This window comes from Paroedura picta, chromosome 1, assembly GCF_049243985.1.
Source record: "Paroedura picta isolate Pp20150507F chromosome 1, Ppicta_v3.0, whole genome shotgun sequence".
Taxonomy (NCBI): domain Eukaryota; kingdom Metazoa; phylum Chordata; class Lepidosauria; order Squamata; family Gekkonidae; genus Paroedura; species Paroedura picta.
In genome coordinates, this window is record NC_135369.1 from 74,707,906 (window position 1) to 74,735,595 (window position 27,690).

The following is a 27,690-nucleotide window of genomic DNA, read 5'->3' on the forward strand; positions in this document are numbered from 1 at the left end:
GCCAGTGCAACATTCACAGACTGACTTATGGAGAGTAGAATGATGTCTCTTTGGATTCCCACTGTTGTAAAAGAAGGGGCATAAATGAAATATAGCTGAAGATGAGGGGATGGATTAAAAGTAGCTAAGTTGGCAGGAAGGACAAATGGAAGCAGGAAAAGGTGATGATATGGAGGTTGCTTGGAAGATGGAAAGAGAATATAGTGTGCAGAAAGGGATACAGGGGGAAATGTCACATCCCCACACAAGTTCTTCCCTTCTCGTACAATTTTAATAAGCAACTTAATAAGTTGACACATGCAATCCAAACCAGGGTGCTGGTTAATGCCAGCAGCATGGAAAAAGCAAACCGAACTTTATTAGAACCACTAATATCATGTACTATATATAAACTGAGAAAATGAAAAGCACTAGAATGGTAGGTACAACAATCACGCAAGCATGGTCAGTATTTGGATGGGAGAACACCAAGGAGTACCAGAGTTGCAATGTGGATAGAGGCAACAGCAAACCACCTCTGAGAGTCTCTTGCCCTGAAAACCCAATGGTGTCTCCATAGGTCACCTTTGATTTGATGGCAAAATAAAATACATTAACAAGATCAACTTCTACCCTGAAACAAGAACCACCATAATTTTTAAAAAATTCCAGTACAGAAATACAACATCTTAATGTAAATCATCATTGGCATTTGTAAAAGTTTGCCAGAATATATATTCCGGAACTCCTTAAGATCACTTAACTTTGAGCCAAAACCATATATTAAAGATAATTAAATACAAACATTTATGATCTAGCTTTACATAGCCATTTCTTATTCACTGCAACCTTGATAACATGGCATACAAATTTTAATATTTATAACAGCTTTGATACATGTATTACAGAATAGAAGCACTACTTAAAGTATATGTTAAAAGGAAATATCTTTAAGATTTCTTTGCTCTCCTTTACTGCTCCAGGATACTCCAAACTAAGAATAACCAAACCTAATGGACCATTAAATAGATAATATTGAGCAGCACTACATTCTTTTTCCAAGCCATTTAACATTCCAAGTATAGCTTAATTGGCTACAGATGACAATAAAAAACTCTTTTATTTCCACTGAAATATATCCACAAAGAACAGCATGAATGGAGCATATGCAACCATAATGGAAAACAAGGATATTAAAGAGCATCACCTATTTATACCTAAAAATAGTTTTTGAGTAGAAGAACTGGGTGGACTGGGCTGCCTATTAAAAAAAAACACTTTCCATTAGCTATACTGGATATTTTGGAGGTAATTAATTCATAGGGTTGTCATAGGCTGGAAGTGGCTTGATGGCACTTAGCATACAGACATATACTGGGGTTAAAATTTCTGTTCATATTCCCCTCTGTGATTCAGGTCCACTTTAAAAGCTAGATATGATAAACATGAGCCTCTCATCTAAACTCACAATGTCTACATAGCATGTAAGTGAAAGCTCACACTAGGAAATAGTGATGACATAGCATGAAGTAATGGAGGATCATTGTCCATGGGATCGCGATGGGTCGGACACGACTTCGCACCTAACAACAACAACAACAACAAGTCAAAACTAGATTATAACTGGCTCAGCTTTTGGTGCAACCATGTATATATTCTGATGCCAGGTATGGCCACAACACTCTGGGTGAACTCTGCCCCTTGTTTTTTTCATTTTCAGACTTGAACTTTATCTCTTAATTGTTCACTGTAAAAGTTATACTGTATAAAGTACTATTGCTAGCATACTTCAGAAAATTCTATTATTTTAACATTAATTCATTATGTTAAGTATTTAATTAAAGCAAAAGCAGCATTAATCTTTTTGTATAAAGATATTCAGATTACTGCATTTATCACTGAATTTTGTGCTTCAACATAAATAACTCTATTGAAATTGAATCTGTCAACCATTTTATGCGGTAGAAGCAACCAGAAAATGTTCAACGAACAGATTTATCTTTGCAAGCACAACACTCACACTTGGGTAGTTCTGAAGGATGACTTTAAATACGAGGGAAGCTTTGCCAGGGAATAAAAGAACCCAAGTAAATCTTTATCTTTTCCAGAAATCTGAACTAGACTGAACCATGACTTAAAAGACTATTGATGCCAAATGGGAACTGATGTGGCAGCACACTTGCTGGCCTCAACCAAAGTAAGTCATAATTATATAATTCATGGAAAAAAAAATTATGTATGTTCGGTCTTTCCAAATTTCTGTACTATACCATTTTCCAGATCTGGGAAGCAGCAGGAAAGCCGGAAACCAGCTGCTTTAAGATTGCAACGCACAGCAGGAGAGTGTGAATAAATTATATACGCACACCCTAATGAACAAAGGAAAAGATAGTATAGGGCAGCATTATCTTGCTAGTGGAGTTGTGCTCAGCTAGCTTCTGTAGTTGTGAGCTGCTGAAACTTGTGAGCAAAGTGCTAGCAACCCCCCTTTCCTAATGCAATGATGATTTTGAACACTGACCTGAAGAATGGCTTTTCAGGGGTGTAGGGAGCGGCATCTGGGAGTCGGAAAATGTATTAGCTCTTTGAATTCAAAGCTATGCTTGCCAACATTAGATTTAAAAATATTACTTGCTGTTGGTTTTACATTGTCAGTGGGCTGATTCCATTTTTTACTATTTCCTCTTAGAGTGCAAAGGATATAACCTGACAGGAGTACCTTTCTAAAGCTGCCAAGTCTGCTCACCATTTTGCAAGATAAAGTCTTGGAATCAGAACCTATGCATCAGTTTTTTCTACTCACTCCCTTTATATTTTTGTAGCCTCTGATCCTATAAAATGTTTGGAGAAAGTGAAAGCTTGCACAGTGTTCTGTGCCATTTGGGTTGGCCCTAATAATCAAAGGCTTTCTCCCCCCTGTTTTCTGGAGCCACTGATGCTTCCGATGATCTAGCATTTTTGATAGGGAGACCAAAGACACCAAAGCAACTCTCTGTATGGGAATAAAGTACATATAAAAGGGAAAATAAGTTCTCCCCTAAGCATTCCCATTCCTACACACCGTACGATCTTGTTTCTGTTTGGAAACAGCTATTGAGAAAAAATGCAGGTGGAGTTAGAGAGAAGTCAACCAAATCCAGAAGAATAAAAACTCTCTTTGGGAATCTCTGGTTTTTTCCAAGATAACACTACAATGGAAGGGCTGCTACTAAAAATATATTCCCAGGGCATGCCTGCATGTATACAAAAGCATATTTCCCATATTCACTAAAGGAGCGGAGACTACGAAAATTCCTTTTTTTCTTAAAAATTTCAATGTTCACTTTCCAACACTACAGGAATATGCCCCACTTCATAGTAAAAAGAAAAAAAATGTTAGAAAGCATCATACTGGAGAGTATGCATCACAGAATATTTAACAATATTAGTAGCTGGCTGAAATCCATTCACTCCACAACTATGAGCTAATGCTACTATCAGGCATGAATATTGGATGGGACTCGGTCGAGAGTGTGGCTATCTGGTTGGTATACCGTCCGCCCAACGCGCCGCCAGATGTCCTGCCCCGCCTGCTGGAGGCGGCGGCCGCCTGGGCGTTGCAGTACCCCAGGCTTCTGATCCTGGGCGACTTCAACGTACATGCGGACGCGCCCCCTTCAGTCCATGGTGGAGACCTGGTGTCATCCATGGCGACACTAGGGCTTTCGCAATTTGTTGCCGGGCCCACCCATCACGCCGGCCACACACTGGACTTGATTTTCGGCGCTGGGATAGAGGTGGATCTGGATACAGCTTTAGCTGTGCCGTGGTCAGACCACTATGCCCTGCAGGCCCGGCTCAGGATACCACCCCCCCCCCCAGTTGGGCGGCGGGCGCATTCTAGCCTGCCCGCGGAGACTTATGGATCCAATTGGATTCCGGAATGCTCTGCGGGACCCGATGCCTCCTGGCGACTCACTAGCGGCTTTGGTGGCGGACTGGCAGTCCCGCCTGACAGCTCCTATAGATGAGATTGCCCCTAAACGTCCTCTCTGCCCTCGACTCAAACGGGCTCCCTGGTACACCGGGGAACTACGGGAGAAGAAAAGGGAAGTGAGACGACTGGAGTGAGTGTGGCGGAAGACTCGCAACGAAGCTACGAGAACATCTTATCGCACGCTTATGAGGGCGTATGAGATGGCGGTGAAAGTGGCAAAACGTGAATATTTTGCCACGGAAATCGCGTCTGCAAGCTCTCGCCCGGCCCAATTATTTAGGGTAGTTAGATCCCTTACCGCCCTTGAGGGGCGCCAAAATAATAGCAAATTGGAACTCGGCCGTGAGGCATTTGCGAGCTATTTTGCGGACAAAATCTCGTCTCTCCGCCACGATCTTTCCGCCACAGTTAATACAGTAAATGAACTGGAGGCCTGTTGGCCGCCTTTGGAGGTGACGTTTGATGGCTTCAGACGGCTCTCTTTATCCGAAGTGGACAAGTTGCTAGGCTCAGTTAGGGCGACCACTTGCCCCCTTGACCCCTGTCCATCATGGCTCCTCAAAGGAGGCGGCCAGAAGATAGGAGGCCAGCTCAGGGACATTATCAACCTCTCCCTGGAGTCCGGGGAGTTCCCTGAGCAGCTGAAGGGGGCAGTGGTTCACCCTCTCCTGAAGAAATCTACGCTGGATCCGCGGGACCCCGCCAGCTATTGCCCAGTGTCGCACTTGGCGTTCCTGGGCAAGATGGTTGAAAGGGCCGCGGCAGACCAGCTCCTGGCATTCTTGGAAGAAACTTCGGCATTCGATCCATATCAGTCTGGCTTTCGACCTGGCCACGGGGTGGAGACGGTGCTGGTCGCCCAGTCGGATGACCTCCGTCGCCAGCTGGATAAGGGCGGGTCGGCAGTGCTGGTTCTTCTGGACCTGTCGGCCGCTTTTGACATCGTGGACCACGAGCTGTTGGTCCACCGCCTTGCCGGCACGGGGATACAGGGCACAGTGTTACGCTGGATACGCTCTTTTCTCCAGGACCGGACCCAGAGGGTTGCAATGGGAGATGAGTTCTCGCATTCCTATAGACTCCCTTGTGGGGTCCCTCAGGGTGCGGTCCTCTCCCCCACATTATTCAACATCTTTATGCGCCCTCTGGCCCAGCTGGTACGGAGTTTTGGACTGGGTTGCCACCAGTACGCTGATGACACCCAGCTCTATCTCCTCATGGATGGCCGCCCGGACTCCCCCCCAGAACCATTCGCCAGATGTTTGGAAGCAGTGACAGAATGGTTCGAGCAGAGTCGCCTGAAACTCAACCCCTCCTAGACGGAGGTCCTGTGGCTGGGACGTAGAGGGCAGGACCAGGAAGCGCGCTTACCCACCCTGGCAGGGACGCAACTTACCATCACGTCCCAGGCCAGGAACTTGGGTGTGGCCATTGATGCCTCCCTGACTTTGAAGGCGCAGGTCAAAAAAGTAGCGGGCCAGGTGTTTTTCCACCTTCGCCAGGCCCGACTATTAGCGCCCTACCTGTCCCCCGAACACTTAGCCACAGTGATCCATGCAACGGTCACCTCCAGAATAGATTTCTGTAACTCGCTCTATGTGGGCCTTCCTTTGTCCTTGATCCGGAAACCTCAGCTAGTGCAAAACGCAGCTGCTAGGGTCCTTACTGGCACATCTTGGAGGGCCCACATCCAGCCAGTGCTGAGGCAGCTGCACTGGTTGCCAATTGCTGCCCGGATCCGGTTCAAGGTTCTGGTTCTAACCTTCAAGGCTTTACGCGAGTTGGGACCCACATACCTGAGGGACCGCCTATCGCCCTATGCCCCTCGCAGGGCCTTGCGCTCTGCGGGTGAAAACCTGTTGGTCGTTCCCGGCCCTAGGGAAGCACGCCTGGCCTCGACCAGGGCCAGGGCCTTTTCGGTCCTGGCCCCGACCTGGTGGAATGAGCTCCCGGGAGAGCTGCAGGCCCTGCAGGATCTTTCAACATTCCGCAGGGCCTGCAAGACGGAGCTCTTCCGCCAGGTTTATGGTTGAGGCCGGGGCTGATAATAGATCTATGCCTCCCCCGGGGACTCGGGTTCTGGACCCGAAGCAAAACATCATCAGGACCTCCTCTCCACCCGCTAGTAGTGGGAGGGAGGGGGGGGAGTTGAGCTGCCATTCTTGCCATGCCGGCAATATTGGCAATGTTATTATTGTTTTATGGGGTTTTAATGGGGAATTGCGATATTGTTACCCGCCACGAGCCGCAAGGGAGTGGCGGGCTATAAATCTAATAATAATAATAATAATAATAATAATAATAATAATAATAATAATAATAATAATAATAATAATATAGTGCTGCGCTTACCTGTAACTGTTATTCATCGAGGTGTCTTCTGTGCATACTGAGACTATGTTTATGCAGGACAGTGTCATGGCCTATGACCTGAGCCATGGTCCTGTCATATATTCATCAGTATGATGTTCCTCAAGGTTTTGTTCATTTGTTTTGCAGTTTGCCAGAGGTGGACTGCAATGTGGTGTCTGCCTGAGGGCAAATAATGGGATCAGAGGCCATCTGGCCTGGCTGGGAACCAAATAGTTTCCCAGGAGTTGGGGACTATAAACCTTTTAGCACTTTGCATGAGATATGGTGTGAAGAGTGTTATGAGAATGCTGGGGGGGGGGGAGTGGCTGTTTATTTGGGTTTCTGCCCTTGAACTGCTGACTGGAATCCATACCAGTGAAAAGCGATCAGGTGTTTTCATTTCCACGAGAGTGTTTTCTGGGCAAAAGGGGTGAGAGCCAACCTCCGAGTAGGGGTGGAGATGTGACATGGTTTTGATTCCATGGGATGGGGCGTAAGAATATTATACTGGTTCTGTATTTCTTATTGATTTTCAGTTACAACAATTTCAAGCTTCATTATTTTTGTTATGCTTTCTTTCAACAAATCTCTTCTGTTCAAGATGCAAAGTGTTTTCAGTGAAAGTACCTACCAGAACATGACAGCCAGCCGTGGAGGCTGTCTTACAGCTATTCTGGTATTTTTTCCCCCAACATGCTAAGGAAAGCCCCTCCCCTGCAGAGCTCATTAGAGAACATTTCACACCCCAACAATTACATGCTCTGCAGGAAGGGCCCACCCTTCTCTCAGTCCTCCTGAGCTGCCAGTGTTACAATTGTAAATGTGGGGCAAGAGGGAGAGAATATGTGCCTGCACAAAAGACACTTCAATGAACAACTATTACAGGTAAGTTCAACACTCTTTTCATCTTCAGTCTTCTGTGCACTGCCAAATAGGCAGACTATAGAGCTTCTTACCTTGGAGGTGGAGTGCGTCTCAGTTGAATAATGAGTGCAGTTCAGCTTTGCCAACTACTGAATCCCTTCTCCTATTCCCATCCACAGAGTAATGCTTGATGAAGGCATCTAAAGACCACCATATTGCTTCTTGGCAGCTGTCTTCCTAGGGGGTCCTTTGTTGATTTAATGCTGAGGCTGCCTCTAAATGGTCCCCTGAGGACCATTCCTGTCCCAATCTATATTGGCAGTGCTTGCTACTTGTGCTGCCGGGAGGAAGGATCCTTGGGCTATAACCATTTCCTAAATAGTTGGGGCTTCCTTGCACAGGGCTACTGGGACTGTGTCCCCTTGCTGGTTTGTATAAATTACTAGTAATCAAGTCCGCTGTACTTAAAATACAGCAGGCGCTAGGCAAGGGAGCTCCCGGCAGCCGCGCTCTGCGCAACTGCCGGGGGCTTCCTTGGGCGGCGGCCTGACGCGTCGGAGGCGCAAAGCGCCTCCCGACGCGTCAGGCCGCCGGCAAGGGAGCAACTGCGAGCCACGCTTGTCAGCAGGGCAGGAATCGGCCGGGCCAATCTGTGTAAAACTCCAGATCCTCATTAGGTAGTCCAGGGTGATACTTTTCCTTGTGCCTTGATTTGGAATGGAAATTTTTAGGTGGCAGTTCTAACGAGCATCACTCAGCTGAATGGGCCAGGGATTGGGCATGACACTTTGGTCCTGTCCCTGGAAATGATGGAATTGAGATGCTTAAAGGCAGGCATATATGGTGGTTGGTTTTGACTGGTAATGTTGATGTAAGGGATGGACTATGCTCTATCAGGGTGGGTGGGTGGGTGGGAGGGGCAAAGGCTCGTGTTGGGGGGTGGGGTTTTGGGGGAAGCGCTGTGGAGTCGGTGGGGCTTGTTGGGGGGTGTTGGCATGGTCAGCGAGGGAGGAGGGCTTGATCGTGGGGATGGCGCATCGTCGTTGGGTAGTGGCAGGTACGGGGAAGGATGGGCGAAGCGGGAGATGTTAGGGGGTTGGGGGGTAGGAAGCGAAGGGGGTGGGTGGGTGTTTAGTGGCGGGCGGCGGCTCACCTGGTTCGGCCGGCGGTGGAGGTCGGCACTGGAGGGGCACAAGGTGCAGGCAGGGTCCCGGAGGCCGGCGGTGGTGGCCTCGTCACAGGAAGGCATAATGGGAGGCGTGGGATTCCTTCCCTGCTCCCCGGGCAAGTTGGGAGGATGTGCGGCTGGAAAGGAGCAGGGCCACCGCGTCTTTGAGGCGGTGTCCCTGCTCCTTTCCATGCATTGAGGCACAGTCCACGACGGCCAGGCAGGCAATGGGGAGGTGCGCTTTGCTTGCCTACCCATTGATCCAGAAGTGAGTGACAGTCAGAGGGGTGAATCAGGAGCCGCTTTGCGGCTCCTGATTCGCCCCTCCGAGTTTTTATCCCAGACGGCAACCACCTTAACTCCTCCCAACTTGCCCTTAGCCTTTTATTTATTACCGCGGAGCGGTTTACAGATATTTGGCTGTTTTTGAAACAAGAGACCATCCAGAAAATTCTGCAGGAGATAGACAGGACATCCTTCATCTAATCAGGAGCAGAATGGAAAATGAAAATGACCCAGGGACAATCCTAGCTGAGCAGCTTCTGCCAAATAACACTTCAGGGATCACTGAACACAGTGGCACCAATAATGGACATTAGCTCGCCCTCATCCCACAAAACGGCATCAGTGCAAGAGGAAACAATCAGTGAACTGGCAACAATTATCAATGAAGAGTTTGAGCCAAGTGATCCATGAGGCACTGGCAGAGTTGTTGGGGCTTGGCCACCAGCAGCTCTCTAGGGCAGTGGCCCACTGGGAAATTTTCCTCTACGTTAAATAGCCAATCTGCCACTATATCTAAGACGTGAAGAGAAAATCACTGTAGATGCTTTCAATCCTCAGACAGCCTCTGATTTAGTACATAAATGGTACTGCAGCATAATTAAACACTTATAAATGCTGCGTGTATTTTGGATGATTAATTAATTAATTAATTCCATATCAATGTAAGCAGTATGGGCTGGTAAGCTCCAGCACAGTGCTTCTACAGCCTTGTGTGTAGCAGATTTTCTTTCCGCTTCTTCAGTCCCAGAAAAAATCTTATACTCAGGGGTAGAAAATATCTGAATATGTTTATATTAATATGAGCTATAGACTGAATAAATAAAAATTGCAAAGACAACGGCTCAAGACATTAACAGATGAGCTGTTCTTGTTGCTTTTATTCATCCATTAAATCCAGTGTTACGTTGCAAATTTTGTATTTAAAATCTTTTTCTCTAAGTACTCCAGAGATTTTTTATGGTTATTATGTAAAATTCTGACAAACAAAAGCTAAAAGAAAAGTGATAATCAGGACAACTCAGTAAGTTTAGATTTTGAACAAATAAGCTCAGGGAAGAATACACAAAGCTGTGTACATTCTCTTTTAGATATCATAGCTATTACTCAGCTCTACAGGTTTATCATTTACATTTGTCTCTTATTTTTATTTAATAATCTGCCTTGTCTTCAAAAACGCTTAGAGGTAGGGCTAAAGTTTCTAATACCCTTAACCAAGGAAAACCAAATTCTTCATTGTGGACATCTGATGCAAAAAGTTTGTATTTGCAATCTGTATAGAAATTATTATGCAAGTTAAGCAGATCAACCCTTTTATTCTGCAGCATGTTGCTATTAAGTTTAGCCCATTCTTATTCATGGGGAAAAGACAGGGCCTTGAAGTCTTTCCCATTACCAATTAAAATGGCATGGAGTAATTCCTGTAATTTCTAGGATTTATCAGCCAGTGACTATTAATTTTCAAGCAACATAAGGACTTGAAACTTGAAAATGTTAAGAAGGCAGACATGCCTTGGAAACTGAATGCTATGTTCCTGTGGGATTGCAGTACAATATTCATTTCTGTTACAAGGTGTTTTTAAAAAAACACACACATCCTTTCTATGGCAAGTTTTCTTTTCACATATTTAATAGCTGTTCTAATCCTTCTAGTCCTCTTGCCAATTTTTTTCTATCACTCTCTACAATAAGCCATGGCTAGATCTATATATTTCTCTCTATAATTTGCACCTATAATCACACACAGACTGTTATAAATAGAGATACTACTGGCAAGCAGGTATTTTTAAAGATACAGGCTGATAAGATAACTGCTTCTTTCTTGTTCGTTATTTATTCAATTTAATTACACTCCTGTTTACAACCAAAATCCATTCTAGTCCCTTATACACAGAGAAATATACCACTAGAAAGATTTATGGCAGACTTCACACCAAGCTCTTTCTGTACCCTTACCTAGTCCCTCCCCCACACACCTTGGTAAGTTTACATATAAAAAACATGCATTATTTATTTCTTCTTCATACCATCTGACATGAACTCTGACTCACAAAAGCTCATGGTGGAATAAATGCTTTTACTCTTTAAGGTGCTACTTGATTTGTTTTGTTTTGACAGGAGAACTGCATTCACTTGAGCTGTGATGAATGGCTGCCCAGAGAGATTTAAGATGAGCAACAGGAGCATAAGAGTAACTATGCTTTATTTACACCTTCACTGCTTCTTCTGTGATTTACAGGACAGGATCAATTAAGATAGCAGGAGAAAAAAAGGAAAGCCTTGTTCTAGGAAGTTTAATCACTGGGTTCCATATTTGTTCTGCAGCTTCAAAGGTTCCTGCTGTAATAGGCTGTCATTGTACTTTCTTAGCTCTTTAGTTAACATGGTTGAATCTTGATTGTAACCTCCTCCCCCCAAACTTAGTCCTTACAGATTTTGGTGCTTTTTTCTGTCCTAAGGGTGAATTCAAATATATTTTCCCTCTACAAAGAAAGTAAAGCAAGCATGTCTTCATAACAGTTCAGTTACGAATAGTCATCAGAAATATATTTCAGGACCTCATGCTTTTCCCCATTTCCCGTCTCTTGTCATCTTCTAAATAGTTCTATTAATATTCCCACATTTAACCGAACTGTGCAATGAATAACAGTTCCATATTCATGTTAGGTCCAGTGAAAGCTACATATTATTTTTGAATGGTATATTCAGACCCCCTGCATCTTACGCATAACAAAACCATTCTGTTTGGTTTCACTTCTTTCACAGCATTTTGCCTATATAGAAACATGTGATTTCATATAAACACCTGATAAATACTTGCATCACTTGCAATATGAATGCCTTTCATATTATTTTTTACCATTGGAAATATATGGCTATGCAAATTCCTATGAATGGAAGAGCATGAGTGAAAGCAATATCTTACCCTTTCTCTACAGTTAAACCTTCCTTGAAAATACACTGCTGAGGATCTGCGGACCCTCCTGGTTGGTTCATGTTTACAGAGACACTTAAAGCATTTCCCCAGTATTTTTGGTTTAGATCTTAAATTCATATATGTATTATAAGTAGCCACTGTACATTTAACATGTCATGTCAGCAACCACCAATATCACTTTTCTGTTAAAAGTTAAAATTAAAAGCAGGGTAAATAAGTGCTTGGGAACATATGACTTGAAGGGAGGCAAACATAATAGGGCTTGGGATCAATCATAATTTCTTATTTATAGGTACATTACTCTAGAGCAGTGGTCCCCAACCTTTTTATCACTGGGGACCACTCAACGCTTGACAATTTTACTGAGGCCCGGTGGGGGGGGGGTAGTTTACTCCTCTAGTCTCAACCACTGCCCTAGCGCTCTCTGATCGCTATGGTAATGTTTAAACATCCCTTCCAAATAAAATACAGACACGCCACAACAATGAACATAAGGAACATTTTATTTTCATGGAAATTTTAACTCATGTTATGTCACCAAAAGAAGAAACCTGAACAAACTAGTATTTAGTCTTAAGCGATTCTGAAACAAATAGAAGAATATAAAAAGGTAAAGGTATCCCCTGTACAAGCACCAGGTCATGTCTGACTCTTGGTGTGACGCCCTCTAGTGTTTTCATGGCAGACTCAATACAGGGTGGTTTGCCAGTGCCTTCCCCAGTCATTACCGTTTACCTCCCAGCAGCAAGCTGGGTACTCATTTTACCAACCTCGGAAGGATGGAAGGCTGAGTCAACCTTGAGCTGGCTGCTGGGATCGAACTCCCAGCCTCATGGGCAAAGCTTTCAGACTGCATGTCTGCTGTCTTACCACTCTGTGCCACAAGTGGTATACTGATATACTGATATACAATATACTGATATACAATCTTGTGTAGCTGAAAGTATATCTAGAATACAGAAGCAAAAGATTCACAGACTGCAAAACCAAAAAAAATTTTTTTTTACTTGGGTTATGGCCCAATTCTTTAGATGCTTGATTGAATTATCAGCAAAAAGATTTACAAACGGAGAAAGAAAAAAAATACAATGGGTTAAAAGGCTAGTTTGTGAACCTAGTGATTATTCACAAGAACTTTAACTGGTAGTGTAGACAACTTAGTTAAGCAATGCAGTCTACATCAGCATTACTTTTCATCTTGTAAATAAATATCATGCACATAATGTAGTTTGAGATCCTACAAGCTGCCACTGATGACAACAGTCGCTGCAAACAGAAAGTAAAGGGAGTAAAAAGATGCTTTATGTAAGGGAAAACATCCCTACAATTCTTAATTGAAAAAATAACATTCTCCTCTCATCCATTTTATCCTTATAAGGTGGGGAGAAGGTTCCCCTAAGAAAATCATTTTTATGTACTATCAAGGAATTTGTAAATTCAAGTATGAAGGATTTGCGAGGGGGGGGGAGAGAATTTCCTTTCCCCTTCTCTGAAAACCCCCATAGCCTATCCCTTTCTTTGGCTTCTTTCTCTCATTCCCATCTACTAGCCAATGTACTGTTATCTCCCTCCCTGTTTTCAGTTCTCCCTCCTTTCCTCCACTGGCCATCTCACCCCAGGAAAATTTGGGTTGCACAATGCTGGCCACCAGGTCAGGCCCACTTGCATGTGGGAAACGTGCATTGACCTGAAATAGGCACCTAACTTTTCTCTGTTTCCCCTTCTCTACAGTATTTCCTCCTTTTCTTCTACTAGCATTCCCCATACTCTCTCTTTTCCTGCTCTCCATCCTACCCACCAACCAACCTATATTTTATATGCCTCCCTAATTCAGCTACTTGTATTATTTGCTTCCTATATTTAGACCCTCCCTTTCTCCACAATGGGGACCCAACGTGGTTTACCTCATTCTTCTTTCATCTATTCTATCCTAACAACTTTCTGAGATAGATTAGGCAAAGTATGTGGTGGGCCCAAGATCACCTAGCAGGGATTCAAACCTGGGTCTCCTACATCCTCGTCTGAAACATCTAATCACTACACCATACTGACTTTCACTGGAGGGCTTCTGTGGAACAGCATTAAGCAGCCAAGCCCTTGTGAGTCATGGAAATTTTATGGTAGCAAATCACCTGGTGGTTGCTGTTGCCTCCAGTGAGTCCTTCCCTCAAAGACCAAAACAGCCCTGGAAAGGCCTCCCCACCACATTTTACTTACATAAAACAAATATATACATTTAATATACAGAGATGGGGCCATGTTGAGAATTGCATATACTTAGGACTATATAATACTGAACCAATGAAGCTATACTCAGTCAGACCATGGACCGTAAAAGTCAGTCCTGTCTACTCAGACCAGCAGTGTCTCTCCAGGGTCTCAGGCTGAAGTCTTTCACATCACCTTCTATCTGATCCTTTTAACTGGAGATGCTGGGGATTTATCCTGGGACCTTCTGTATGCTAAGCAGATGCTCTACCAGTGAGTTATAGCCCCTAATTGTTAATAGTGGGTGTGGCACCCTTATTTCCAGTTTACCAAATGGTAAATTTCTATACTAACTGCTCTGATAAAGCAGTTATAGATTTACAAGTTTCATATCGGCATCTAGAGTATAATTCAGACTTAAGTCATAAGAATGCTTTCCTACATTTCTGGCAAATAAAAAAAAATTAAACCATGGTTTCTAGAAAATTAACTCAAATATCCCTATTTTTGGAAAAATTGTTATTGCAAAAACAAAAATCCAATGTATTTCCCAAAGCATTGTTTTATAGTTAGCAACACACAGATCAAACTGGAGAAAGTTTCAACATTTGGTCTAAAGTCATCAAGTATTTTTACTTAAAACAGCACACCAAGTATGATTCATTTAAAGTCTATCTCAATATCACCTTATTGTTTTTAGACAAAATATGCCATTAATATATGGATTTTAAGCTATGTATAAGTAATAATATTTTCAGTAATGTTTGTAATATGCTACTTTACATTGCGGGAGACTACTATTAATATAGACTGAGAATATAAGTTTTGCAATGTATTATTGATACAACCACTGCTTAAATGCCAACCCTGTTTTTAAATCATATAAATTATTTAAGTGTAGTATTGTCTTTAAAGAGAAAGTACAAACATACTATTTATCTGGAAGAAGATAATTAATTTTATTGAATAAAACAACGTTCAAAGAAAATAAACATCGGTAGATAGCAGAACCCATTTACTCACCAGCATACCTACAATTCTAACATATGACAACACTCTGTTTGTACATTATTATTAATAATAAAATACCTGCCAGTAACAAACACATGTGAAAGGTAAAATTATATCACTCACCTGATATCTAAGTCCAGCATAACGCCCTTTCACCACTCATTCATGCACTGAAGTTCAAATTATTAATTCCTACAGTAGTAGACTGCAAACATTTCTTTTGAGAGCAGGATGGATATTTAAAAAGTAATTCCATCCAGGAGTCACAGCCTATAAAATAGGATAAAAAACCACCCCCCACAAACCTTTTTCAGCTCAAATGCTTCAATGTTACTATTCGTTACACAACCCTTGTTAACTTGGTTTTATTCTATTCAGCACACTTTCACAGTTGTTACTGGATTAAAATGTGCCTGGCCTAACAATGAAACAACAGTACCGTTGCAAATTGTTATGCAACTCACTGTCTGCAAGGGTGACTTGTAGCTTGTTCTTTATTCAGCAAGTGCCAACTGCATGTTTAATCAATGTCACCACTCACTACAGTGTGCAACTGAAGAGACTGTCATTTCACAACTCGGATTTGACTGGCTGCTAAGTTATGCAACGCTCTGAAGAATGCCTGGGAATCATTTGTCAGATGCTTTGAATGCAGGTAGGCAACACTCCTAACCCTACAGCACACACAAAGAACTTTTTTTCCCTAGGCTCAATTGTAAACAAATGAACGGTTTATCTGCTGCCATTTGGATTTACGACACAGTGACATGAGAAGAATATCATCTTCAGAGTTCTCAAGATACAGAGCACGTTAAATGATCATTTAACTGGAATGTCTTGGGAAAGAGCTACATACACAGGAGAAGCAGCAGATTTTTAACCGCAAGACTGAATAGCATATTGATGATCAGCACAGAAAATGTTTCATCTTAAGGAAGAATGCAAGACTTAAAAAAGGAACAAACATACAAACATGTGTTGGATATACAGAGCAGGGCTTTCTGTCCTCACTAGGGATCATTTCAGTGGATAACCAAACGGAGGCCTGCATCTGTCGGAAGATTCTGTAACAGCATTGCATCCTCATTTTAATTCATCAAGAAATTGTTCATGCATGTACACAATCTCTGCTCTGAGTGAAAAGAACAGCCCTCCATGAAGATAAGGCTGATTCTCTACTGCAGTGAGGAGTAAGCAGCATGTCTGATGAGATTTTATTCCTGATGCAATGTAGGGTAAGAGAAGCTTTAAATAAGTCTTTATGCAAAAAATGTATTAATTTAGATTTGTAGCAGCATTCTTTTTTATATAATGACCAAAACAGCCAAATACCATGGGACTTCAAGAGAGATATGAAAAGTACTGTAACATACAATGCCTTTCTGAATGTTGTGTGTAAACTAGCACGTCTGCTAGCTTTTAAATTCTGATTCAGTTTGGAACAGAATTTTTAACTGGTCATACTTAAATGCAACAGACTGAAAACATCCAATGCCAAAACTCAAGTAATCTGTCTACACATTTAAAGCAAATGCTGTCAGATGTATTTTGATGCCACAAAAGAAATAATGTATATCCATGGAGGGCTGATAAAATATAATTCATATTAACATCAAGATTTAAAACCAGTAACTGTTGCTGCTATACTAGTCTCTGAAGGTATACTGCTTGTAGCATCTGTATAAAAAAATTCCTTCCAGGACTGCACACTGTAAATTTTTAGTTTTTATACTAATATAAAATAATAAGGGTCTCTCTCTCTCTCTCTCTCACACACACACACACATAAACACGTGCACACACACACACATAAACACGTTATGGATTCACAGGCACAAAGCCACCTTTTCGTATGGAAGACCAACCAATTCATGACTATCAGATGAAAATGTGCATCTCAGTTACCTTCAAGATATCATCATAAAAACCCGGGTATTACTGGCATCTGGCATGTCCTTGAAGCCACATTTTGTATCGACTTTGTTTTAACACAAGAAATACAGCTTTGCTAAAGTAGGATACAGGTTGCAAAAACATTAATAATGCTATTTAAAACAAAACACACATTTAAACCTTTCTGCAATAAACCTTGAGCAGACTGTATTAATTTTTTATGTTCTTTCCAGCCAGATGCCGGAACACTGGTGAAGATAGTTGCAGGAAAAATGAGGAGCTCTGCCATCACAACACTTGAAGATGTAAAAAAACAAGAAGAGAGTGAAGAAAAGGAAGAATCTATTTTAGCTATGTTGGGAATAGTTGGAACAGTGCTGAACCTATTTGTGATTGTTTTTGTGTACATCTACACAACACTTTGATGTTTTTACAGCAACTCTGAGCATACAGTGGAGAGACCAGCAATGACAAAATGGATATGTGAACACTACCCAACAGGAAACAGAGCCTCAAAAAGATCAAACACATTCCAGAGTGAAGTGCCTAGTTAAAGGCACTGCACCAGTAACTGCAAAATACATCTGCGACCCAGCTAAGTTTAATTATGTAAATGAAGACAAATATTCAACTGATGAAGCTCTAACACAGGAAATGCATATGGTATTCTGCTGCCATTGAATATGCAAGACATTATTAATGTAAACAACCTAAACTATAATGGTGCCATAAAACCTTCCTATGAGATGTTTTATTTACGTGATCCTCATTATGGTTTTGGATTTCTGACTATGCACCACAGTGTAGGTGAAAACTGGGGTGGAAAGGAACCTAGTTCATTTTTAAACTATCAATATAAGCAAAAATGTACACAGTTGTATAGTAAGTGTAGAAAGAAGAGCGCTGTTAAGTACTGTATTATGAGCAAATAAAATTTTAATTGTGTATCTCTGCAGCACCTTTAATTCTCATTCTGCTAAAAGATTTTTCAGATATTTTTGCCTTTAAATAATTCTGATCAAGATTAAAATATTTTCTGAACAAAAAGCATTTTAAAAATAACTTCTGTATTATACAACAGAAACATTTGGCATGAATTATTGAAACCCTAAATTTGACTTGCATTAGGAAAGGAATATACTGAAAATAATTGAAGTTGAGAGCCAATGGTTTAGGGAAATAATTTAAGCCATTTTATTATTATTCTAGTTCCAAATATGCATCATTAATGGCCCAGATTCTGCATGACATTTCATGTATTTACTTAACATTCAACTGCCAATCTAATTACTATTTGTACACACTTTTATTTTACACTTTTAAGGAAGCATGCAAATCTATGTACATGCACAAACAACTCTAAATTTTCAGTTTCTACTTGCATCTCTAAGCTTTTATTCAAGAGATATACGTTATACTGCCATGTTCTCCTCTACTTGCAGATTTAAAAAATACAAATGTTTACAATTTAAAAAAAATGGAACTTTGATACTTCTATTTCAACTTAAACAAAATTCACATCTGAACACAGATGACCTTTGAAAAACAGTAATACTTAAAAAACCCAGGAGTTTGTATTATAGTTTGCTAACATGTTAAGCATTTTTCAAAAGCTAATACTATATTAGAAAAGAATAACACTATATAGTACAATAAAGATCCCCACACTGGTAGTCTTTAATCAGCGGCTGGACAGATACTTTTCATGGATGGTTAGGGCTGATTCTGCGTTGAGCAGGGGGTTGGACTAGATGGCCCGATGGCCCCTTCCAACTCTATGATTCTATGAATCTATGTTTCTAGATACAGAGGCATAAATATGGCAGTTACCCTCCACTACGTTTAAATAGCAATTTCATTTTGAAATGATAATAAGACCAAAAAAATGCAACATACCAGTGTATTGGAAATGAAAAACAGGTAGGCATATAAATTCCCAGTAAAATTAATATAAGCTGTATAAGTTGAGAATATGTTCACATAAGGGAGGATGAGAAGAAAATATTACATTTAATAACCCTGCATGCTGAAATGGTGCTGCTTTCAAGTTATAACCAGCTGTATTGGGATATGGTAAAGACATTAACAAAAAGGGCATGTAAATCATTAAGATTACCTCCCCCCCCCCCCAATGCAATGATATCCACTACATTTATGAATTCATTCTTAGAGAAGCCTATGGCAACGTAACTGAGTGTAAAAAATTTGGAATGAAAACTGATTTGGCCAAATATTTAGAATATTTCTTAGCTGCCTCTCCAGAAATCCTACTATATTTTGCAATTAAAAAGTGCCCTCTTGATTAGATCAAAGATTGACTGCTATAGAATCTTAATTTCCTAGAGTGGTCAATTCGAATTAAGATTCATACATATATGGACACTATGATAGCCATAGTCAGAAAGAACTACTGAACCTGCATTCCTTAGATATATGTGCTTAAAAGATTAAGATATCTCTCATACAACTTAATTCTTTTGCCACACAGAATATCAGGAAAGCCTTATAATCTCCCTGCCTACAAATACATGTTTGTAAGTCTTAATGTGCATGTATATACAAAAATTTGACCACTGAGGAAGACCTAGTAGAATGAAACATGTTAGGTCCTGTTTTAACGTGATTTAAGGTGATCAACCTAGTTATATTGAATTATTGCTCCTATGTTAATAGTTCAAGGCTCTTAATTTACTAACATGGCTATATAGGTTTGGGACTTTTTTAGTTCAAACATTCACCACTTTAAGGGTGATATGTGACAATGTTTTTGAAGTATAGTTTTAGTGCACATTGTAATATAATACATATATTTTGATTTAATGTTTTTTAAAAATTGACTTTTCTCATCCATTATTTGGGTACCCAACTAGATGCCCCCTGGAAGTCCACAAGCAGTTCACAAAAAGTTTCCTGCCAGTGCCCCCCCCCCCCCATGGGTTCTTGGATATGAGCTTGCTGGGGCACTATATAGAGATGCACAGTGTATATATTTATCAAAGTGTTTTTGTTAAAGAGCCAACATCTGTCAAGATTGGCAGAACAGAGGAAGAATGGATGGTGTTATATGAAGTTTAATTAGGCAGGGTACAGCAGCTTACTCACTGAAAATTTTCTATTTATTACTGCAATCTGTTTTCCTCTTCAGCAATTGAACTTTTAGCAGCTATTTCCATATTTCCATGTTCTGCTATCAAAGAAAGTTTTCTAATTTATCAAGACTTCAGAATATACATTTTACTAAGTACGCTAAAGTAAATTCTGAACCACTCTGTTTCATAAAATATACTGATAGAACAAGCAAGGTGTGGTGTGGCACATGTGGGAGGTAGTGTGCTTTCATATAACAGGCCATTTAGGGTTTTATAGGTCTGAACTGAATTAGAAAACCAACTTTAGAATGAATGAATGTTAAGAGACAAATGTTAAGAGATGTATTGATAATCTTCAAACAGTTCTAATCAGGATCGGCCAAGATATCACAATATTACAACAGCTGTTTCCTTCAGTCACTTTTGAGCTTGAACACTATTACAAAAGGAACCATGCTACTAGAAATCCAAATCAAGGCATCTGCATAGGAAAAACTAGCAATTGTCAAATTTCTTATTAAAGTTTTAACTTATACACTATCCATATTCACTGCTTTTGCTAAGCCCTAAGAAGAGGTTAAGTTTTCTTCAGTCCTCCAACAAATGTAAAAATGTAGCAGTGAAAATGTATGACCAGGACATTGTGTCAGAAACCTTTAGATGAAAAGCAAGTATTGTAAATGTCTTCTGGTTATTATCTCATTTGAATGACTGATCCCAAATAAATGGAACATCCATATGTTAAAAATGGTAGGGGGGTTACAATCAGTGTTTGCAACCACTGAAGTATTTGGGAAGATTTTAAGATAATTCTGCCAAAGTAAGTACTGCCTGACAATTAAACAAGGGGGAATGAATAACAATGTCAATTTATAATTTAGGAATATAGGCTTTGATTAATTTGTGTACTTAACTGATTAAGCAACTTGTCAAAATGTACAATCACTTTACTGGGCAGGCATTTATAAGTCATTGCTGCAGTAAACTGATGCCATCTACAGACCAAAAATGTTAATCCTTGTTTTTTATTGTTGAAAGAAACTGTGTTACTAGTTATCCAAGGCAAGCTTTCAGATACATGTTTTTGACCACAGTAGACCACATGCAGCATGCACATCTGACGCAGATGTAATTAACAGATGCTCGTTAACTATAGATGTTTTGATTCAGAGACTCTCACCACCACTATTCCTTTCTTCATGCAACCTTCTGCCCCACCCAAAAGAATTCTTGGAAATGGCATCCAATTCTATGCAGGGGGCTATAGGTGGAAGGAAAAACTGGTTGCCCCTTCAACTCTCACACAAGTGGACTCTTCTTGCACAAGAGCTGGGGTGATTTTTCCACCCACTTTCCTGCAGTGCTGTGTGCCATGCCATTATTGATAGTTCCCTAGCCATAGCTAGGGTCACAGGCTACAGCAAAAAGGGAAAGGTGTCAATAATCCATTCTCCAAGCAGAATTCTTGCATTTTCTGGATCCAAGCCAGTAAGATGTCTCAGAAAAGACACTTGTGATATAGATTTATTTATGTAAACTGTCTAAAAACCTATGAACATTTGTATTAACACCAACATTACTTCAGTGTTACTTATTATGAACAGCATCTGAATGAAAAGAAAGCATGAAATATAATTAAGTTTTATTTTAAAATTAGAATAACAAGAACTTCTAGTTACCTTGCCTATATACAGAAGGATGTGTCATGTGACAGGACTGAGTTAAATAACTGCCAAAAAGATGTTTCAGTCACACCGAGGTGTTTCAAGGGGGTAGCAGCCAGGGAACATGCCTGGGTGCCATCTGATGGGGGACATGAGAGCGAGCCAGAGAGGCTGTGATCCATGCCCTGCCAATTTTGTACAAGAACTTCTCTGCTTTGCTATTCTGACAGGGATATGATACATTAAAAAAGAAGAGGGCCTCCATAAAAAGATATCTAAAATGTTACATTTTACACTAATGTACAGAATATGAGAAACAAGCAGGAGAAACTAGTAGTCCTAATAGAGGAAGGGGACTATGACCTAATAGGAATCACGGAAACTTGGTGGGATAATACAAATTGGAATACTAGAATTGAGGGGTACACTCTATTCAAAAGGTACAGACAAGTAGAGAAGAGGGGAGGAGAAGCAACAAATGTTAAGAATCTTTATACTTGTGAAGAAATACTGGTATCTGAGCATGAACGTTCAGTTGAGTGTATTTGGGTAAATATAAAAGGAGCAGGAAATGAGAATGGTATTATTGTGAGGGCCTGCTATAGACCACCAAGCCAGTCAGAGGACTTGAGCTCAATCACAAACAATTCCCTTGAGAAAAAAAAAGATGGAAGGAGCCTAAGGAAGCTAAGGTGGCTCCATAAGTAGCTGTAAAATGAATAGAGGAGTAAAATACAGTCATTTAGGAAATGGAAGGAAAGGCTAATTATGAAGGATGAGTATAAACAAATAACCAATGAATGTAGGAAGAAAAGCTAAAGCTCAATATGAGCTTAGGCTAGCAAGAAGTGCTAAACATAGCAAGAGAAGGTTCGTTAGCTATATTTCAAGTAAGAAAAAGAGTAGGGACTCTGTAGGACCACTGAGGGCAAGAAAGTGAAATTATAACAGATGACGATGAAGAGAGGGCTGCACTGCTTAACTCCTATTTCTCCTCAGTCTTCTGTAGTGAGGGAAATAGTGCTCAATGTGGCAAAAATATATCACAACAGGGGGGGGTGGGAATGGTGGCCTAGGATCACTGTGGGGGCAGTTCATAAACACCTAGTTTCTTTAAATGAAACAAAGTTCTTCTGCATCCAAGGGTACTAAAAGAACTTGCAGATGTAATCTCTGAACCTCTGTCTGTTATTTTTGACATTGCTTGGAGAACAGGTGAGGTGCCAGATGATTGGAGGTGGGCAAATGTTGTCCCCATCTTCAAGAAAGGGAAAAAGGAGGATCCAGGTAACTACCAACCCATCAGCTTGACAGCTGTAGCTGGCAAAATTTTGGAACTAATAGTCAGACAGTGCTTGAGCAACTGGAACAGAGAGCTGTGATTTCTAAGACTCAGCACGGGTTTTGTAAGAACAAGTCATGTCAGACCAACCTTAACTCTTTTTTCAAGAAAGTGACTACATTACTGGCTCAGGGGAGTGCTGTGGACATAGTTTATCTGGATTTCAGTAAAGCTTCTGAAAAGGTTCCACATGATATTCTTGTTGACAAGTTGGTAAAATAAGATGTGGATCCTAATTCTTTCAAAGGGTACTTGTAAATGGTTTAGCATCCTCTTGGAGAACAGTGACAAGTGGAGTGCCCCAGAGATCTGTCCTGGGGTCTGTGTTGTTCAGCATATTTATAAATGATTTGGATGAGGGATTAGATCGGGTTCTTATTAAATTTCCAGACGATACTAAACTGGGTAGCAAACACAACAGAAATCAGAATCAGAATACAGGATGATCTTGATAGGCTCAAGAACTGGGCTAAATGAAATAAAATGAAATTCACTAGGGACAAATGTAAATTTTTGCATTTGGGTAGAAAAAAACCATTTATACCAATATAGGATGGGGGAGATTTGTCTTAGCAGTAGAATGTGTAAAAAGGATCTAGGGATCTAGACCATACATTGAACATGAATCAGCAGTGTGACTTGGTGGCTAAAAAGGCAAATGGGATTTTGGGATGTGTCAAATGAGTATCATGTCCATACCATGGGACTTTGCTCTGGTTTGACCTCACTTGGAGTACTGTGTTCAGTTTTGGGCATCACAGTTGAAGAGGGATGAAGACAAACTGGAGCGTGTCCAGAGTAGGGCAACAAAGATAGTGAGGGGTTTGGAAACCAAGTTGTATGAGGAAAGGTTTGGGGAGCTTGGTCTGTTTAGCCTGGAGAGGAAATGACTGAGAGGGGATCTGAAAATCACCTTCAAGTATTTAAAAGGCTTTCACATAGGATGGAGCAGAGTTGTTCTCTCTTGCCCCGGACCAGATGCAATGGGATGAAATTAATGCAAAAGAAATTCCATCTAAACATCTGGAAGAAGTTCCTGATAAAAAGGCAAAAGACTGGTTGCCTTCAGGATAAAGGTAGACTAGATATAACGTAAATGAAATATCAGAACAACTTATGCTGGATGAATTCATCTCCAACAAACACAGGATTCCTATCCTAAACCAGGATTTTTTTAGGCCCACAGGAACTTATCAGAACTGAAAAACAACTAGTTTTGCTTGGGATGGGCAACTAGAAAAAACCCTCCTGAAGTTCTGAACAAGAATAAAAGGCCAATGAGCTTTGAATGGACCTTAGTGATTCAAATAATTCAAAGCTTGAGAATAGCTTTCTCCTGCCTGTTAAGTCTATTACTAGATGCTTCTAAGGCTTTCAGCTTTTCTCAACTTTTTTACCATTGAGAAACCCTTGAAACATTCTTCAGGCTTTGAGAACCCTCAGAAGTGGAACAATTGTGCATAATATGGATGGGAAGCATAGTTCTGTACATGCCCACCCAGGCATTGAGCAAGGTCTGAAACATTCTTCAGGCTTTGAAAAGCTCAGAAGTGGCACGATCATGCAGAATATGGATGGGAAGCATAGCTGTGTGCATCCCCTTCCCAACCCTTTCAGGCCAGTCACTGGCCATGGGGGTGGGGGGAGGTCGACATGACTATATATGGTCATATCACTGAATAAACGTTTAACAATTTTTAAAAATATGTAAAAAATAATTAACTCCCAACTGTTCGGGAAACGCTTCTAGGGCTATTTCACAAAACCCTGTTTGAGAAAGCCTGCTCCAGCCATTGCAGACTAGTCATTTATTCAAAAGATTTGTATCCTACCTATCTCAAACTGGAACTGGAACTGTGACCAAAAATAACTGAAGTACCTAATATTATCCATAACATCAGCAATAAAAATCAACACAAATCAAAACCATCAGCAAGAACATCTATCAGATTAATAGGATCTATCATGAATACCTTTAAAACTAATTTTATATGAGCCTAACATCTCAGCATGAAAATATATAGCAAAGATAAGGTAGCTCAGCATATTCTTGCCTTTCTTTCTCTCTCTCTACTCTCTGTTGGCTGAATTCCTAGTTATAGCTGAACACTTCTGAATGCTTTCAAGTGGCATGCAAAATATAATTGCCCAACACTTGCTTTGTTATCAATGAACCTGTAACTAAATTCAAGTTTACTAAGTTGCAAATGACAAACCATTTCTATAAAGCAGTTGTAGGATTAACATACCCATAAAAATATAATCACATCTGAGGCCTTTATTTCATGAGAATTCAATATATTTTAATTATACTCTCCTACACAATAACCAAAACAGTCCTATGCTGAAGTGCCTTGATGCATTTTCATTTATAAGTGAAATAACTTGCACAGCTGGAAACTATTTCAACAGGTCCACCAAACTTCAGGAGAAGATTTTTAGGGAAGTAAATATTTAACTTGCTGACAAACTCCCAACAACAATTCTAGGCTATAGACTTGATCCTACTATCACTTAGTACTGAACATGTAGCATTCCTGGAAATTTTCACTGCATAACTGAACAGTAAGCATGTGATTATTTTACATAATATATTCTCAAAAGACAGAAAAGACCCCCACAGCAGCTTAATCACAATTCTATCCCTCCCCGCTCCAGTCAAGCACATTCAACTTCTCATATTTCCCTCACATTTCTCAGAAACTTTAAATGCCCATTTGAACTTGAAGCAATTCTTTAAAGCAACTTTCCTAAACTCTTAATTTAGGAACATGCAGTATTCTAAAACAAAGAACAGCACACTACCTGAATCATTGCGGAGATAAGATGACATTGCTGGAATAAGACATGATTGACTAAGTAGTTCTAGCAGAACTGATGGAAGGGCATTGCTGTTTTGCCCTCTGCTTTCATGACTGGACTGGACATCTCCATTTGATGTGCTGCCTGCAGGATTTATGTAGCTTGCCAAAACCTGAAAGTTTGAAAATCACGCAACAAAATTGTATTACTAGTAAAAAATTCACTGTCCATTCATAAGCTAATCACAAAACAGAAAATACTTGCTCGTCCTATATCTAAAACTGCAATGGCAAAACCTTTTCAGTTACTAAGTAAGCCAAATGTTCAAAAACAAAATAAACTTCATCAGGCAGTTGTAGAAATTAATTTAGGAATTGGTATCTCAAAAACAAACTTATAACTTCTGATTTAACTGAAACTGTATATAGGTAGTTCACATGGTGAAGACAAACTCAACAAACATCCATGAAACACTCAAACGATGTTTGGTCTTCCCCAGTAATGAAACAGCAGTATATATACACGCACACTCAGATACAGAAAGAGCAAATTAATGTCTCTTTTATTCAGACCAAGCCATTCCCCTAAATGCTGTAAATTCTACTCTTCCCGACCCACAAAAAAAACAAGGTCCCTGTGCTACTTCACATATGACTTCTTAAATTTGTCATGTAGTAAGAGCAGCTTGTCAGAAAAGTGAAACCCAGTGAAACCCAGAGGCACAAACAGAGACACCGTGAACATCATTCAATTAAGTACCTTGCTTTTAGGGAGTGCCATAGAACTAGACAGAACTTAAAGTAAGGGAACAGTGAGCTATTTTACAATTGAGAAGCTCCAGGGCTAAAAATAATGTATCCAGCCCATAACTAAAAACATGAAGGAATACTGTACCTGTAGCAGGCAAGTGACATGCTCTTCCTCCAGTCTTTGTTTGGTTAAAGCTTGTTCCACGTCCCATCCAGAGGCTGTGGAACCAGTTCCAAACCCAGTGCCCTTAGCCCAGTAAAGCTGTTGTTCTTCAGTTGCAGCATTATTATGTGTGCTGGACACCTGTGGCTAATAAAATAAAACCGGTCATCCTACTGTCTGGGAATGCTTAGATTTCATATTTTGGAATCAGAAGTTATTAAGCAAATCTCTCTGGTTCTTGAGTCATGGTGCTAAGCAGTGAACAAAGTGCTGCAAGAAAGACATCTGTTTAAGTGCCAACTATGTGATGAGACTTGTTAAAACAAGTAAGCATTTTGCTTTTTGGAAGTGCCAAACAACTAGAGAGAACTGTAGACTTTATGCTAGGCTTCACTATAGGGCATTGTGGCTTAGATGCAGTATGAAAAAATAGTTCCTGCTTTCTGTGCTTGGCATAAAACAGGTGTGGGGTGTGAATCTCAAGTCCATGGCAACCTGAAATCCTGTAATCCCCTTTTCTGGTTAAGGAACTAAATATATATTTTATAGGTACTGCAATTTATATATATTTATTTTTAATTTTGATCTGGCAAACAAATGAAACAATATACTGCATCTGAACTACCAGTATTAATTGCCAGTAGTTGAGGGGGGGGGATGAGAATTTTACTGCACACCCCACTTTGGCCTCCACACCTTGGTCCTCAGCAACAAAATTTCAGGGGTCCCACAAACTGTAGTAGGAATGATGGAGATGAGGAAGTCACAATCTGACTATTGTAAATGGTTGATGATAGTTTGAATCAAGCCCTACATCTCAAAGCAGACTCAAAAGCAGCCTTAATCAGTTATATGCGAGTGTCCATACAACCCAATATAGGATCTGAACCATGCCACATGTTGCACACTGTATATCTGACAAAGTTGGACCAAACTTTCTTGGACTGATGGTCCAAGACTGGCATCTGGTCAACTAGTTCCAGGCCACTATATTCACTGTTAAACCCCACAGTGCTTATAACAAGCAGCACCTGTAAAAATAGCAGCCACTCAGATTTCCTCTTTAAATTGGGCAAAGGAACCTTAATTATATTTTTAAGGAAGTTGGGACAGGATATGGTGGGTGGCTCAATTATTATATATAGTGACAAAGGATAAAATGAGGGAGAGAAAGAACCTGCTGAGAATGCTTCCTGTTGACAGCTCATTT

The 27,690-nt window shown here is 40.5% G+C and overlaps 1 protein-coding gene and 1 long non-coding RNA gene across 6 annotated transcripts in view; one reads left to right on the forward strand and one right to left on the reverse strand.

Annotated features, from left to right (window-relative positions):
* The window catches only part of BIRC6 (baculoviral IAP repeat containing 6), a 170,721-nt gene that overhangs the window by 24,680 nt on the left and 118,351 nt on the right, over nt 1-27,690 (reverse strand). For all 5 annotated transcript variants that reach the window (XM_077343614.1, XM_077343600.1, XM_077343607.1 and 2 more), the window contains 2 exons: nt 26,463-26,627; nt 25,572-25,740 (listed from right to left, as the gene is read on the reverse strand). In XM_077343614.1, the coding sequence (XP_077199729.1) occupies nt 25,572-25,740; nt 26,463-26,627 (334 nt within the window). The remainder of the gene's footprint in view (nt 1-25,571; nt 25,741-26,462; nt 26,628-27,690) is intronic.
* Nucleotides 6,900-15,969, forward strand: LOC143840301 (uncharacterized). The gene is made up of 3 exons (XR_013232114.1): nt 6,900-7,192; nt 10,740-10,812; nt 15,325-15,969. It is a non-coding gene; the product is annotated as an uncharacterized LOC143840301 (long non-coding RNA).